The sequence below is a fragment of the Paroedura picta genome, chromosome 15 (assembly GCF_049243985.1).
Source record: "Paroedura picta isolate Pp20150507F chromosome 15, Ppicta_v3.0, whole genome shotgun sequence".
Classification (NCBI taxonomy): Eukaryota; Metazoa; Chordata; class Lepidosauria; order Squamata; family Gekkonidae; genus Paroedura; species Paroedura picta.
This window is the reverse complement of record NC_135383.1, coordinates 16,046,483-16,063,304: the sequence shown is the minus strand read 5'-3', so window position 1 is coordinate 16,063,304 and position 16,822 is coordinate 16,046,483. Positions and strand designations below refer to the sequence as shown.

Below are 16,822 nucleotides of genomic sequence, written 5' to 3'. Positions count from 1 at the left end.
TAGGTCCGGACCCATTGGTCTCTGGTGCGCCGTTGAGATTTGGCAGAGAATGTTGCATTTATTGCCCTGGAAGTCTCCCTGGACGCTTACAATTACAGATGATGCAAAAGACACAACCAAATAAAGAGAATCATTGCCCATGCGCACACATATGCATCCTGTTGTCTTCTTTTTGGGACAAATTTCCTATCAGCAGCTACAAGGTATTGGGAAAAAGGAAAAGATGGTACTGACCCAAGAAGCTATTTGATCTTAGGGCGCGTCTAAAGCAAAAGCCGATTTATTGCAGCGCATCATGCGCAGCGCTTGTGGGGCGTGGAATGTGTATTGAGAGCCACCTGCCCACCGCCCGGGTGGGCTGCTCTGGTGGAGGGAGGGGCCCTAAGTGCTTCTGGGGTCAAGGATTTTCCCAATGAAGAGGAGCGCGCCTGTCTCATCATCCTGGACCACCAGCAAGAACGGCCTGTCCAAGTGGTAGTCTATGTGGAAGCTCGGGCAGGGGGTCTGTGCCTGCGATGGAGGCGCGGATCCGACCCCTTCTTCGTTCACTTCCAGGATGGCTTTGTGCTGCACGTGGGAGAGCTTGAGGGCCTTAGCGGTGATCTTGCTGAGGTCGGGGGTCTCAAAGAGCGCCTGGAGCCCTGTAAGGAAGGAGCACGTTAAAACAGGGCAGGAGATTGAGCAGGGGTGGCCAAACTGTGGCTCTCCAGATGTCCATGGACTACAATTACCATGATCCACTGCCGACATGTTGCTGGCATGGGCTCATGGTGATTGTAGTCCATAGGCATCTGGAGAACGACAGTTTGGCCACCCAAGATAGAGCCAGGCTACATCTTGTGCTCCCAGCAGAAGAGCAGCAAATGGGGGGGGGGGGTTGGAAAGGTTCCTGGGTGGGCAGCCTTTGGCCAGAGGAAAACTCTGCCATTTTGTGGACTTAGGGTGATGCTAAGAGAGTCCTTGTCCTTTGCATCCTTTGCATCTTTCCCCCTTCCTTCCAATGAAATAGCAAGTTCAGGGTAAGCAGGTAGAAATAGGTACACAAAACCCCCTTACAGGAGAGGTTTGGACAGGATAGTGTATGTTTCTAGCATTCTAACTTTCCTCATAGAGACCAAGCTCTGTGAGGAAAGGCTGAGGGATCTGGGAGTGTTCAGCCTGGAGAAGAGGAGGCTGAGAGGGGACAGGATGGCTCTCGGAGTGTCTGGAAGGCTGCCACTTGGAGGAGGGCACAGGGAGCAGTTCCTGTTAGCAGCAGAGAAAAGGACCTGCTGTAATGGGTTTAAACTGTGTTGAACGGTACAGGCTAAGTATCAGGAAACTTTTTTTTAGCATAATTCAGCAGAGGAATGGGCTGCCTAAGGAGGTGGGGAGCTCCCCCTCACTGGTGGTCTACAAGCAGCAGCTGGACAGATACCGATCATGGACGCTTTAGGCTGATCCTGCACTGAGCAGGGGGCTGGACGAGATGGCTGTATGGCCCCTTCTCACTCTAGGAGTCTATGAGTCTAGTTCAGCAGTGAAATGGGCTGCCTAAGGAGGTGGGGAGCTCCCCCTCACTGGCCGTCTTCAAGCAGCAGCTGCACAGATCCTGATCATAGGCTGATCCATCTGGCCCCTCCAACTCTATGGTTCTGTGAATCCATGAAGTCTCACTCACCACAAGCCGTACTCACTACAAATGGAGGCCCCTGTTATGAGGCAACAGCATCCTGATAAGCGGGACCCAGGTACAAGCACCAAGGGATGGCCATCCCCAAGCCTTGGAGACCCCCAGGGAGTCTAGTCACTGGGACCGTTCCATCAATCCAGCTGCCACTGGCTGGCCCTGCTCTGGAGCAGCCGATTGGCAGCACAGCAGATCTGGACCGACCGAGCATGGTGGCAGCGCCAGCACTAACTCCACCCGCCAGAGACCTTCCCCAAGTACGTACGCATTTCCTGGAAAGTGCCAGCCAGGGCCACCTCAGAAGCCAGCTTGAGCCGTGGCATCCGCAAATCCACACAGACGGTCTTCAGCTGCTTGTTGATGTCATGGACAAACTCAGAGGTGAGGCTCTCCTCGATCAGCGTCATATTCTGGGTCACGCTTTGGGGCAGAAAGAACAGGGCACTGACACTCCCCTCCAGGGGCAACTGGGCAATCTGGGGTGGGAGTCAGAAAGCACAAGGTCAGCAGGCACAGACAGTCCAAAGGGGTCGACCCTCCAGTGACCTCCAGCATCCCACCCCAGTGGCCAACAGCCCGAAGACTCTCCAGCAGAGTGGGCTCCTTCCTTTGTTTGGACAAGATCCACATTCATGACTCATCTAACTTGTAATGTGGGTTGCCAACCTCCTGGTGGGAAATGCCAGGAAAAAAGGAAGTTGCGTAATCATGATTCTGAAACTCTAGAAAATAATGCTTCCTGACATGCAAAATAGTCATTTATAAAGACAACCGTAATAACTAAACAATACTGGACAGTTTTTTGTTTGTTTTATACAATCCTTATAACAAATACATCATTCTAATCATAGATTCAGATGAGTAGTCGTGTTGGTCTGAAGTAGCACAATAAAAGAGTCCAGTAACACCTTTAAGACCAACAAAGATTTATTCAAGGTGTAAGCTTTCCAGTGCAAGCACTCTTCCTCACTCGAAAGCTCACGCCTTGACTAAATCTCTGTTGGTCTTAAAGGTGCTACTGGAATCTGATATTATCATTCTAATCATGTTATCTTTCATTTTTCATTATAGAATTAGTTCACTTTTTGGAGAATTCTTCTAAGTCAATTTGTTCTTCATTCCCTTGAGGAACTTGCTAATATTATGACTTCTGTTAGATAGATAAGAATAGTATTTATCAACATTACAATTTTAAAATCATAAATTGCAAATTCTTGAGACCTTGTATTATTGCATCGTTCCCCCTCAATTATTTAGGTCCCCTGTAAAAGCCACCTTGCAAAACGGGGGGCTACCAGGATCCTCATTTGAGCTTCAGTTGGAACTAACCTGCTGAACTGTTGCCTGAATTTTTTTTGGTAACACACTTGTTGAATTGTTGTATCATTGTACACAAATTCACAGTATTGTTTGGCTGTTACGATTGTCCTTGTGATACTTTATAAATGACATTTGCACTTTGGGAAGCATTATCGACTACCGTTTCAGAATCACGATTACCCCGTGCCCTTTTTTGCTGGTCTTTTCCATTTACTGTGTACCCCAGTTTTTGTTTGTTGTAATCTCCAGGTGGGGCCTGGAGATCCTGGCATTACAACTCCTCTCTAGACAACTGAGATGAGGTCCCCTGGAGAAAATGGCTGCTTCGGAGGGTGGACTCTATGGCAGGGGCAGTCAACCTGTGGTCCTCCAGATGCTCATGGACTACAATTCCCATGAGCCCCTGTCAGCATTTGGCCCAAGCCTCTGGCCCAAGCATTTGATGGCAGGGGCTCATGGGAATTGTAATCCATAAACATCTGAAGGGCCACAGGTTGACTACCCCTGCTCTATGGCATTGCATCCTGCTGAAATACTTCCGCTCTCCAAGCCCTGCTCTCCCCAAGTTCTACCGTCCCAAATCTTGGGGGATTTCCCAACCAGAGCTGGCAGCCCTGCTTGTAATGGTAGATGGCTTGGCAAATGCTTGGGCCAGAGGGAAGTCCCTCCGTCAAATCTGCAGAAAGAAGCATGCTTACCAAAATAGAGGAGTGTCTGGTGTGGTTGGTGATTAGATGCAAGGCAGATGGAGCTCCTTGGAAAAGGGGGGAGAGTGGGGCAGTGACTGCTGGGTGGTGGCTTGGTTCCTAGAAAGGTGGGGGTAGTTTAAATGCTCTCTTACTACATTTTTTCCAAGTGGCCCTGCCTCTTCGGGCTCCGCAGAGCGGCTGCCAGTGCCCATGGAAACCCTGAAATGTCTATTCTTACTGAACCCTGTCTTCTCTGCTCATAACATCCAATTTAGCAATCTCGCTCTTGGCCTTTAATTATACCGCTCTCTTGGAACCTGTGAATTAAACTGGCGCTCCTTGGAAATAAAAAAGGCCACGTAAAGCCCAAATACTCTTTCTGCAACTAGTCTGATTGTTGCTCTCATTCCACGCTAGAGAAGACGTTGCTTTCTTTCCAGGAGCTTTTCTGACGTGGACAGTGGAGTGTTGGGGGAAGCCACGAAAAGTGGTTCTTTCCATGCCTCTGCCCTTTATACCCAGCATCAGGTGGCAGGAATGAAGAACAGAATAAGAGCCCAGCATCTGGTCTCACACAGTGGCCAACCAGTTCCTTTGGAAGACCAACCACAGGGCACAGAGGCGGAGTCCCCAGTGCTGCTTCCCGGCACTGAGATTCAGTGGTTGACTGCCTCTGGATGTGGAGGTTCCCTTTAGTCACCATGGCTAGTAGCCTTTCATAGACCTATTCTCCGTGAATCTGTCTAATCCTGTTTTAGGGTGAATTCTGCTACCGGTTTCAGCTGTTATGGCGATGGCATTGGGGGAGGAGAGTGTGCAGGGGGACACACCTTTGGTGGCACAGTCTAAGTGCTTAAGCCAGCCTTTCTCAACCTTTTTGACCCTTGAGAAACCCCTGAAACATTCTTCAGGCTTCGAGAAGTCCCAGAAGTGGCACAATCATTCCGAATATGGCTGGGAAGCAGAGCTGTGGACATGCCCACGTGGGATCCCTCCCCTTCTCACCCCCTCCAAGCCCATCACTGGCCATTTTGGGAGGAGGGTCACCATGACCATATGTGATCATATCACCCAATAAATGTCCAATTTTAATATATATATATATAAATAAACCTCAGGGTTTCACGAAAGCCAGGTTGAGAAAGCCGGGCTTAGGCAGCGGCCTCAGTACATGGGCACTTTTTACAGAACACGTAGCCAGCGTTGGCCTTGATTCGTGGGCTCACGTTCAAATCCTGGCCAAGGTTCTATGCATGATATTGGTGGGCGAGAGCCTCGTGGGGGTCTTGTCCATGGAAATGCCTTGAAAGGGTGCAAGAAAGTCATGTCAAGGAGGAGGAAGAGACAAGGACTGCAAAAGAGTTCGAAACGATCCTGCAAATACAGACCAGGATGAGTTTTGTGCCGCTTCTCTCTGATTTGCTGATGCTCCGGGTGGGTAGCGACGGACAGACCCCTCCGGCCTTCCTATGGGGCAGTCAGGGGGCAAGTGGGGCAGGGAGGGGCTCCTCGTCCCACACTGACCTTGCAGTTCAGCTCGGAGTCAAAGCCATATTTTACGAGGGTGTTTGAGCCGGCCATCATGGGGACGCTCACGGTCCTGTCTTCATCCAAGTGGAAGACCTGCGGCCTGGTCAGCCTGGAGTCAAATCTGGTCACCCATTTTCCTGTGTGTGTGGGGGGGGGGGAAGAGACTTTTTTGTTAAGAGTTTTCCCGGTTTCCTCCTCCCTTGTGAGAAAAAGTTAGAATCAGTGAAGCTGCGAAGAAATTGAAGCCAAGCCGGGGTCGTCTTCACCTTCACCCCTTGGAGCCTAACAAAAAGAGCATTAGACGCCTTCTAGCCCCTTGCTTAAAAGCAATATGGGAGCCGACAGAGAATCCCACACTGGCAGAATGAATCGGGGGGGGGGGGGATTGATTCCCGTTAAAATGTGGTCTGCCAGTCCAAAAACTTCAGGTGCTCACTCAATCTTTTCACTTGCGCCATCGTCCCAAGTATAGGATTATCGTAGAAAATGCTTGACCCACTCTAATTTCCCCGTAACAGGGGACGCCATCTTTTGTGAACTTGTGGGCACCTCTGGAATTCTGTCACAAAATGGCTGCCACACAAGGTTGCCAGCCTCTAGATCAGGGGTAGTCAACCTGTGGTCCTCCAGATGTCCATGGACTACAGTTCCCATGAGCCCCTGCCAGCAAACGCTGGCAGGGGCTCATGGGAATTGTAGTCCATGGACATCTGGAGGACCACAGGTTGACTACCCCTGCTCTAGATGACACCTGGAGATCTCCTTGCTATTGATCTCCAGGTAACCCGAATCAGTTCCCTCTGGAAAAACAGCTCTTTTGGAGGGTGGACTCTATGAAATTATAGCCGGCTGAGGCCCCACCCTTCCCTTGGTCCTGCCCTCCCCAGGCTCCACCCCCAAAATCTTCAGGTATTTCCCAACCCAGAGCTGGCAACAGGAGGCGTAGCCAGTAACAAAATGGCCACTGCTGATGCTACTCTGCAGTCCCATAATGAAGATCCCCAGGCTGTGTAGGCCCCTGCTGCCAAAACAGTGTTTTAAAAATCTGCACCCCCCAATTAGAAGCCTTGCTGGGCAAAGCCTCACCTGGCCAGGCCTACTTTCTGAAAATTCTTGGCAGACTGTGAGTGGAGATCCCTGCCCTATAACTTGGGGACCTATAAAGTGCCCTTGTTTGAGCCTAGTATCTAGACCAGTAAATTCCCAAAAGTCAGACATAACAGGAAGATAGTGTAAAAAGCTGAAATTTCAGCAAAAATGCATGGCTCCTGTGTTCCCTGGCATGATTGTTTACACTTCCATGCTGATATCAGTCCTTCCTCTGCCAGAAATGAGTCAGAGAGGAGCTGGCAGCTTCAGAAAATCCTGTTTTAAACATAAGGGCCCACTTCAAAAGAGCCATCTCCTTATCTTGTGTACAGGGAGATGACCTTTGGAAAGGGAAACAAAAGACATGGAGGCTTGGGAACAAATACCAAGGGAACGGTTGAGTTGCAAAATGGCAACCATCTCCCTTGAACTACAGACATGTTAAAGAAAGGTAGTTCAAGGGGATCGACTGATACCACCTGAAGCCAAGCAAATTCGACCGGCGTTCACCTACCCATGCAGGTTTGTGCAGTATGAGCTGTGGGGTGTCTCATGTCTGGCAGTCCTGTCCTAAGGTTCAGATAGACTGGCATAGGGCTCGCCAATGCACAGTGTTAGAGACCAGGACACTGGGGGTTTGTTTCTGCTCTTTACTGGGAGCCCAGCATGACGGAACAAGAACCAAAACTGAAGCAAAGAAACCCACAACCAACCCCAACTTATCTACAGAAGCCACACAATGGATCTTCCCCCCAGTGTGTGCTATTGGTCAGTTTCACTTTAAACCGACTGGATCCGGGATCTAGCCACACACTGGTTAGTTACAGTGCAGGCTTACGACACAGAATGCACCATCAGGTACAAAAGATCCCAAAATAGCCCTTTTGAGTGACCAGAAGAACAATCAAGTCTCATTTAAGTTGGAATACCTGGAAACTCCAGCCCAGTGAAGAGACAAGCATTCCTAGCCCTAGAAACGTTGACCAACAGCGTGTGGGATCATTTCATAAGTAATCAAATGACGCAGCTTGAGCCAAAGAAATGAAACCTATGCATGCAACTCTCTTGAGAAGTAAGGTATGCTTGCTGCGTACTTGGAACAGGAGTTAATATTTTATTTGTTCATTCATTAATTATTAATTTTCCAATATATCTGTCAGCACTCTGGTCCATAGAAGATGCTCACTTCCCCACTCCTTTCCCTTGGAGTTGTACCCCGATAAAACTATTCGATATTATGCTTGTCTTCTGTCTTCATCCACCCCCAAATTTTAGCATGAAGAAAAGAGGTGGGTTTTTGATACCCTGTTTTCCCCACCTGAAGGAGCCCCAAAGTGTTTTACAAACACCTTTCTCTCCCCACACCGGACACCCACACACTGTGAGGTAACTGGGGTTGAGAGAGCTCTAAGAGAACTGATAGGCAAGAAGAGCTCTAAAAGAACTGGGATTAGCTGCATGTGGAGGAATGGGGATTGGGGAATCAAACCTGGCTCTCTTAATCACTATACCACACTGGCTCTCTTAATATGCATGATATAGTCCATGCAAATGTCCCCATGGATGTACCATATTAACTGCTGTTTCTAGGAACAAGTACAAAACAAACACTTAAAACAGAAATCTGTTCCCAAGGCCATCACTGCTGGATCGGCTCCTTTTCCTGGTTCTCTCCCTCCATCCCACAGCAGCTTTCCCTTACCTTTGAAGTACGCTGCCCCGAGGAGAAGGATGCTGATTCCAGTGGGGATTTCCCGTAGGAACCTGGTGACTTTTCCATTGGTCTGCTGCTGCACCCAGTTGTTAGCCTCTTGCAGGTCCACGCGGGTGTTCCCGGTCAGTACTCTGGGCCGGAATCCGTAAGATTTCTCTAGCTCACCGACAAACCCAATTTTCATTCTCAGTTCTGCCAAAAGACCAGAAAGCTCATGTATTTATAGGCCACTGTGCACACAGGAAGCTGCTTTATACTGCATCAGACCATCAGTCCATGAAGGTCAGTATTGTCTACTCAGACTGGCAGGGGTCCTCCAGGGTCTAGGGCAGAGGTCTTTCACATCCCCTTCTCCTGGATCATTTTAACTGAAGATGCTGGGGATTGAACCTGGCATCTTCCATGTGCAAAGCGGAGGCATTTCCACTGAGCAGTCCCTCTCTGATCCATGTCTAGGGAAAAAGCTCTAAAATGGTGAAGGGTGGACTCTATAGCATGGTGCCCCACTGAGGTCCCTCCCCTTCCCAGGCCCCTCCTCCAATCTCCACCCTTAAATTGCCATTAATTTCCCAACCTTATATGTGGAGCAGGCAATCAACACCCCTATCTTAACCTGAGCTAAGTTGGCCCTGTCTCTTTAAAACAGGGGGCTTTTGGTGAGAGCAAAGGAAACACAAACTGCAACCATAATTAGCTTGTATCTGAAGGTCTTGCTTTCTGGGGCTGGGCCTGTGCCCCTTGGCTACGACACCAATAGCCTGGGCTCCAGTGCCCAGTTGGCGACCTGCGCTACCTGGCTATACCCCATGTGATCTTTCAAGAAGAAGAAGAAGAGATGGTGTTTATATGTCACTTTTCCCTACCCAAAGGAGTCTCAAAGCGGCTTACAATTGCCTTCCCTCTCCTCTCCCCACAACAGACACCCTGTGAGGGAGGGGAGGCTGAGAGAGCCCTGATATCACTGCTTGGCCAGAGCAACTTTATCAGTGCTGAGGGGAGCCCAAGGTCACCCAGCTGGTTGCATGTGGAGGAGCGCAGAATCAAACCCGGCATGCCAGATTAAAAGTCTGCACTCCTAGCCGCTACACCAAGCTGACTCTCACATCTTCTCCTAGGGGGACCTCCCGAGGATCCCTTTGCATAATTTAGTTCTTAAGCCTGAAATCGCTAGCAGGAGTGGCCAAACTCCGGGGGCTCATGGGGATTGCAGCCCATGGACCTCTGGAGAGCCACTGTTTGGTCACCCCTGCGCCAGTGCATGAACCATAGCTCCTTATGCCCCCCTGGCACCCCACCCTCCAAGAGGCCCTGGCTCCCGTGGGACGCAGCACCCAGCTTTACTTCTCTCCATGAGGAGGCGAGAAGCACTCTTCAGGCCTTTGGTGGAGACTGCCAGGCTGGCCAGGAGACCCTTGTAGGTGCTGTGGACCTCCGCTTTATCGAGCAGGTCGTAGAAGAGAGCGCGATCAATGATGGCGTCCGTCCGTTCTCCCGCGCCTGCCGACGGCAAAGAAAGGCCAGTGAGATCTTCCTCTCCCGTCTCACGCGACATCGGGGTGAGATGGAATCAGAAGCGAAGGCAAGCTCACCCAGCGACAGGGCCGAGAGGGCCGTGGCGATGCTGAAGGGTGACAGGAGGACATTGGCCGTGGGCACCTGGCTGGATCTCTGACGGTACAGGTTGTAGCCGAAGTTGGAGACGGAGGCTGCCAGCTTGTTCACGGGCACCTTGTAGAAGGAGTCTTCCTCTTCCTCTGCTCCCGCGGCATTATCGGCATCTGGGTTGGGAGGTTCCTTGGGGGCACAGAATCGCTTCTTTAGTATGGACTGGGGGATGGGAGCGAAGGCAGACTTTGCTGGATCTCGCAAGCAGGAAGAGTTGGTTCTCATATGCCGCTTTTCTCTACCCGAAGGAGTCTCAAAGCGGCTTACGATCGCCTTCCCTTTCCTCTCCCCACACCAGACACCCTGTGAGGTGGGTGAGGCTGAGAGAGCCCTGACATTATTGCTGCTCGGTCAGAACAGCTTTATCAGTGCTATGGTGAGCCCAAGGTCACCCAGCTGACTGCATGTGGGGGAGTAGGGAATCAATTCCAGCTCGCCAGATAAGAAGTCGGCACTCCTAATCACAATACCAAGTTAGCTCTTTAAATTCTGCAGCCTGTGGGATGGAGGCTGGGTGTCAAGGTGATTCCGAAAACCATCCCGCCTGCCCTGTAAGCTGCACTTACCTGCTCAGCCCCCAAGACCTGGCTTCTGCAGGAGGCGGTGAGGAGTCCCAGACACAGAAGAACTGTCAGCCCCTGCATGGTGATGCCTGAAGGAGAAATAAAACTTCATTGGTCTTAAAGGGGCCACTGCACCCAAAGTTTGTTCAGAACAACAGAAAGGAAAAGAAGATTGAGGGCAAAGGATTGAGACTCTGAGGATGTACAGATGCCACTCTGCTCTCCTGGACCAGCAGAAACAACAGAGCAACCAGTCTTCTTGTAAAAAACCAGAGCACTGAACAACAAATCGGCTTGCCTCTAACTGGGGAAAGTAGGTTTTTCAAAAAGGGGTCCACTCCTGTTTTCCTGAATTGGAAGCTATTTGAAATAACTTGGTGCCCAGTCACAAAGGTTTTAGAATCTGGGTTTTGGAGCTACAGTACTTGGACTTAGGACAGGTTTACTAGGCCCACCTCTGCAGGGGGAGGATGGGTTCTGTGATTCACAGTGCTAACTGGCTTTTCAAATTCAAAATCGAGAGCTTTGATACCTTTGCCGACGACACAAAATTGGGAGGAATAGCTTGGAGGACCACAATCAAATCCAGAACGGTATGGAATGTTGGAACATTTGGCTGAAAATAACAATGAAACTCTGTCCAGACAAATGCAAATCTCTGTTTCGCGTAAAAAATATACGTGGGAAATTTGACTCCGCAGTCGAGCACGTGAAAAAGGGCCTCAGGCGTGTGACCAAGCACAAGCTGGACAGCGTGATGCAGCAGCAAAAAAGGCTAATACGATTTTATGCTGCTTTGTTAATAGAAGCCAAGTAGCCCAGATCCTGGAGGATCATTGGCCATGAGGTCGCAAGGGGTCAGACATGACTTCGCACCTAACAACAACAACAACAGCCCAGTTCTGAGGAATAATGGCTGCTCTCAATGCTGTGCTAGTCAGACCTCATCTGGAGTATACTCGGCCCCATCTTGGTTGTCTGCCTTTACGACAGAGGAAGACAAACTGAACCGTGTTCAGAAGAGGGTACATAAGATGATTATGTGTTTGGAAAACAAGTCCTGTGAGGACAGGTTAAAATAACAGAGTATAAGCATAGCCTGAGGAAGAGGAGACATGTTTACATTCTTTGTGAACCAGAAGGCCTGTTCCCAAGAAGAAGATCAATTATTTTCTATTACAGGCACGGACATTTTGGTTGAATGTTACATTTCCCAACAGTGTTTCAGTGATGGAACCAGTTCCCAGGGCAGGTGGGTGGTGGGGATGGCACCTATTCCTTGATGTAGGTGTTCACTCTTGTCTTGACTGTCAGGAATTTTTGTATTTCATACTTTGACTAGGGAGCTGGACCACATGGTCTCTAAGACTTGTCCCAACTTTGGTTGCATCTCAGCCTCCATGGCAAGGGTCCATGGACTGAACCAAGGACTATAACATTCCAAAGAAGAAGAAGAGTGTTTTTTTTTTATACCCCACTTTTCATTACCTAAAGAAGTCCCAAAGTGGCTTACCCTTCCACCCTGGGAGATAAGTGGAGCTGAGAGAGCTCTAAGAGGTCTGCTCTGCTAGAACAGCTCTGAGAGAACTGTGACTGGCCCAAAGTCACCCAGCTGGTTGCGTGGGGAGGGGGAGTGGTGAACCCAACCCAGTTCTCCAGATTAGAGTCTGCCACTCTTAAGCATGCTGCTTCTCAAAGCAGTCACCAACAGAGGCAAGAATAAGATAGCACCAAGCACAACCAAAAAGGTTTTCTGCTGTGCTGAGTACCTTCCAAAATCTGAACCAACAAGAGACCGGCCATCATGGCTTGTCTTGTGCGGCTAGTTTCTTGCTCCCCCTTCGGAGCCTGGATGGCTTATGCTTGCGATGCACAACTAGCTCCTACAGCAGGAGTTCCCGCCCCTCCCATATTGCTTTAAGCCCATGGATGCCTTTGGAATTCAGGAAAAGGGCAGTGGGCACAAAGGAGCTGCCACAGGAGGCTGAACCAAGCGCAAACTGGCTGTTGCAATAAGCAGAACCGGTCCCCAAAATGTCAGGGAATGAGCTTAAATGCAACTCTGATAGTAACTCTTCAACATCCCGAAACAGTTCTGCAGGGCCTGCTAAAGGGAGCTCCTCCGCCAGGCATTTGGTTGAGGTCGACCTAAATCATCGCTTCCAATTGGCCCCCAAGCCCCCCGCCTCCTACTACGACTGCTATTAATCTGCCTAACCCACTGGGTCCCATTAAGAGTTCAGCTGAGGCTCTTTTGCAGTTCCATCATTCTCTAATGTTATTGTTATCACGTTAAGGTTACTGTTATAATGTTATTGCTCTTATCTCCTGTTGTTACCATATATTATCTGTATCTTTTTCCTGTTTCCCATAATCCGCCCTGAGCCTTTAGGGAGGGCGGTGTATAAATATAATCAATCAATCAATCCCAAGCAGAGGTTTTGCTTCACAGGATATCTGTTAATTTGCACAGCCAATCACAAGCCCTGCTGAGGAAAAGTTCCCCCTAGCCCCACCCACTTTTGAAACGCACTCAAAAAGCATCGGAAAGGCGCCCCATGTTCTACAGCAGGGGTAGTCAAACTGCGACCCTCCAGATGTCCATGAACTACAATTCCCAGAAGCCCCTGCCAGCATTCGCTGGCAGGGGCTTCTGGGAATTGTAGTCCATGGACATCTGGAGGGCCGCAGTTTGACTACCCCTGTTCTACAGCAATAACATTTGGGAGCCATGCCATGAACATCTCTCCCCTTCCCCAATCCTGACTACCTCTTCTCCTAAAACACAATCCTAACCATTGTAAGCCAATTGTCTTGAAAGGGCTTTCGAAGAGGGCAGTCGCCGTGTTTCGGAGAGCAAATGAACTTGGATGAGACCTCTGCGATCTCGGGGTTAACTTTTGCCTGCATTTTGCAAAGGAACTTTGGACCCTTTTATCCAGTCCAAAGGGCAGACTGTCACCCCAGCAGCCAAGTCAGCCATACCAACCAGAGCCGGTGCCAGCGGGGCTGTGGGGAAAACAGCAATTGTGTTCTTCCAAGCCTACAATTGAAAGAAAGGCAGTCCCAGCAGCTGGGGCAGCCAAATGAGGAGGTTTGTCCATGAATTTCAGATGCGGCACGCTCCTAAAATTAATGCAGCCAGCCAGGCGCCCGAAAGCTCAAGAAAAGCAGAGCGTTAATGATCTTTCCTGCCACCAAGTTTAATTTTCCTCTTATAATTGCAGGAGGGGAAGAAACAAAAAATAACAATTTAGCCACTTGAGAAGAAATGGGGACAAAGGAGGAAGAAGTTGGCTGCTGGAAGAGAGTCTCTTTTACCATCTGCGCTGGAAGAGCCATCTAGAAAGCATCGCCTGCAAAATTAATGCAAAGATAGGAAGGGAGGTGTCTATTAAGCTTAGCCCAATTGCAAAAAGTTCTGGTTCCAACCAGGCTCTCTTCTGGAGAAGGGGGCCGCAGAAGGGGGGTTGGATGTCCTGGTTTGGCCAGGGTTGCTGGGTTTGGAGTTCCGACGGTCTGCCAAGAAGCGAGGCGGAAGCCTTGCAAAGTTTCTAGACATCTGGATTGGATTAGCACAAGCCTAAAGCATGCAGCCCAGGAGAAAACCACCGAAAAGGCCAATCTTTTAGCTAGAATTTGGATGAGTCCTGAACTAGGGGTTTTCTGAGCTCTCGAAACTCTGTGAAGATAACATCAAGAGAACATCACAGACAAGGGACCTGGATGCTGAAGGGACCCAATTCTTTACCAGAAAGAAAATGAGCCACTGGCTGGGGTGGGGGTGAGGGGTGGGTAGCCTTTCCCAGACTGCAGATTCCCATTAGGAAGGTGGACTGTGGTGGAGTTCTGCCACCCTGAAACTCCCACCCTGTGCATAATGCAAAATGGAAACGCTGCCTTTCCCAGGGGGCTGCAGCAACTGACAAAATGCATCTAGCCCCCTCTGGACTCCTATTCCCTCTCAAGGGGCTAGATTATTTTTGCTGTTTCAGAGATGAAGAAGAGTTGGTTTTTATACCCCGATATTCACTGCCTGAAAGAATCTCAAAACAGTTTACAATTGCCTTCCCTTCCTCTCCCCACAACAGACACCCTGTGAGGTAGGGGAGGCTGAGAGAGCCCTGATATTACTGCTCTGTAAGAACTGTATCAGGGCTGTGATTAGCCCAAAGTCACCCGGTTGGCTGGATGTGGAGGAGGAGCGGGGAATCAAACCTGGATCGCCTGAATAGAAGCCGCTGCACCATACTGGCTACATAGGAATCCAAAGTTGGCAGCAGGAAGAAAAATGAGCACTCTGCCTCAGCTTTAAGGTCTTTCCATCCTCCACTGCCCCTGGGAATGCTCCTGCATACCTGCCTTTTTGTGTGTGCTCACAGGAGTCCTGAACCAGCACCTTGGGTCGAACACCACATATCCCGCAATACACTCCTGTAAGCTGATGCTCATTTTGTGAGATATGTGCAAACCATTCAGAAAGCGCACTAAGAACTGCAAGGTGCAGAACGATGGGCAGGAGATGGGGGGATATTACCAAGGGAGGCCATTGTTTGTGAGTTTTGTCGGCATTTTTCAGAATAAGAGAGCCAGTTTTGTGTAGTGGTTAAGATTTTGGACTTTTAATCTGGCATGCCAGGTTCGATTCTGCACTCCCCCACATGCAGCCAGCTGGTGACCTTGGGCTCACCATGGCACTGATAAAACTGTTCTGACCAAGCATGAATCTCAGGGCTCTCTCAGCCTCACCCACCTCACAGGGTGTCTGTTGTGGGGAGAGGAAAGGGAAGGCGAATGTAAACCACTTTGAGCCTCCTTCGGTTAGGGAAAAGCAGCATATAAGAACCAACTCTTCCTCTTCTTCTAACTGCATCTGCCTGGATAGATTCAGGTTGGTAGCCATGTTGATCTGAAGCAGCAGACTAAACCGATCAGAAGACATGTGCGTGCACACAAAAGCTTCTGCCTTGAATAAAACTTTGTGGGTCTTCAAGGTGCCCCAAGGTGGACCCAAACTTTGTTCTGCTGCTTCAGGCCAACACAGATATCCACCTGAATCTCTCTGAAGAGGTGTGCAGGCAAACGAAAGCTTATAGCCTGAATCAGAGTGCTTGCACTCGAAAGCTCACACCTTGAATAAATCTTAGTCAGTCTTAAAGGTCCCGCTGAGCCTGAATCAAACTTCACTGGTCTGAAAGGTGCCCCTGGACTCAATGCATCCGACGAAGCCGTGTCTGACTCATGAGAGTTTCTGATTTCCCAGCCTTTAAGGTACCACCAGACCCCTGTTTTATTTTGCTGCTCTGGACTAACGTGGCGCCCCGTCTGGCATTATGATTCCTGCTGTACCACTCCAGCAACCCTCCAAGCATGCCTCGCTATAGCTCTCTTTACCCTGCAGCCACCAAACATGCCAGAACGCATCCAGGTTGCTCCGCAGAGCTCTCTCCCTTACCTGTCGGCCTCCGCAGTTCTGCTTGCCCAGCTGGTGTGAGAGGAGAGAGCAGGGAAGAAATGCTAGGCTGCTGTTCTGGGGCCACATCTGCCTGTGCTGCTGCTGCCGCTGCTTGCCAGCCCACAGGCCTCCTCAGCTGGCTTCAGATTACAGCTTCCCAAAGTTCTCTTAAAGCAGCCCCCTCTTGTTTTTTGGCACTCCACTCTCCTAGCTTGTGCAGAGCTGTCTGTGAATGAGAAAAGAGTGAGCCCTGGGTGGAAAGAGGGGCTTGGTCAAATGGAGGGGCTCCTTCTGGAATAGATTCAAGTGGGTCGCCATGTCGGTCTGAAGCAGCAGAACAAAATTCAAGCCTAATGGCAACTTTAAGATCCACCAAGTTTTATTCAAGGTGTGAGCTTTCGTGTGTGTGCACGTGTGCTTTCTCAGACAATGAAATAGGAATCATCCGAGTACAGACCAACGGAGAGGATAAATTAGCAGTAAATTAGTAATTTACTAATTTAGTAGTAGTAATTTACTAATAGTAGTAGTAATTTACTAATTTAGTACTAATAGTAGTAGTAATAATTTACTAATTTACCAAAGAATTACATCTGACCTCAAACAGGGCCAGAGCTTTCTCTTTCGTGGCCCCCACCTGGTGGGATGAGCTCCCTGAAGAGAACAGGGCCCTGACGGAACTTCCACAGTTCCGCAGAGCCTGCAAAAGGGAGCTCTTCCGCCAGGCATTTGGTCGAGGTCAACTGAACCAACACCATCTACTGGGCCCTGTAGAGCCCCCCCCCCTCCCATAAACTGAATTATGAACTGACCATTTTATGAGATCATAGTTAACTGGTTAATGTTGCCATAATTAATATTAGTACAGTTGTTTGGAAACGTTCTTGGAATTGTGAGTTACTGAAACCAGTTGCCATTGTGTTCTACTCAAAGTTATTGAATTACACGGTACTTATTTCTATGTTCTATGTAAACCGCCCAGGAAGGGCAGCATACTGAATGAATGAATGAATGAATGAATGAATGAATGAATGAATGAATGAATGATGGTAGAAGCTGGGTTGGTCTCCAGGACAATGGCAGACTTCCTCCTGATACCACGGATGGTGTATGACTTGAACCTACCTT

The 16,822-nt window shown here is 49.4% G+C and overlaps 1 protein-coding gene across 1 annotated transcript; it reads right to left on the bottom strand.

The window, feature by feature from the left end:
* Positions 1–18: 18 nt before the first annotated feature.
* Positions 19–15,898, bottom strand: SERPINF1 (serpin family F member 1). Its single transcript, XM_077311927.1, has 8 exons — positions 15,695–15,898; positions 10,243–10,328; positions 9,601–9,805; positions 9,353–9,508; positions 8,000–8,203; positions 5,203–5,345; positions 1,935–2,145; positions 19–641 (listed from the first exon to the last, which is right to left on the bottom strand). Exons 2-8 carry the CDS (start codon positions 10,318–10,320, stop codon positions 382–384), a joined length of 1,257 nt encoding a protein of 418 aa, XP_077168042.1. The 5' UTR covers positions 10,321–10,328; positions 15,695–15,898; the 3' UTR covers positions 19–381.
* Between the last annotated feature and the right edge of the window lie 924 nt (positions 15,899–16,822).

Coding starts and splice junctions, on each gene's coding strand:
- SERPINF1 (XM_077311927.1), bottom strand. CDS start 10,320: ATGCAGGGGCTGACAGTTCTTCTGTGTCTGGGACTCCTCACCGCCTCC. Junction 8,204..9,352: donor TCGCCTCCTCATGGAGAGAA/GTAAAGCTGGGT, acceptor GTCTTTTGGCAG/AACTGAGAATGAAAATTGGG. Junction 5,346..7,999: donor CGGGGCAGCGTACTTCAAAG/GTAAGGGAAAGC, acceptor CCACACACACAG/GAAAATGGGTGACCAGATTT.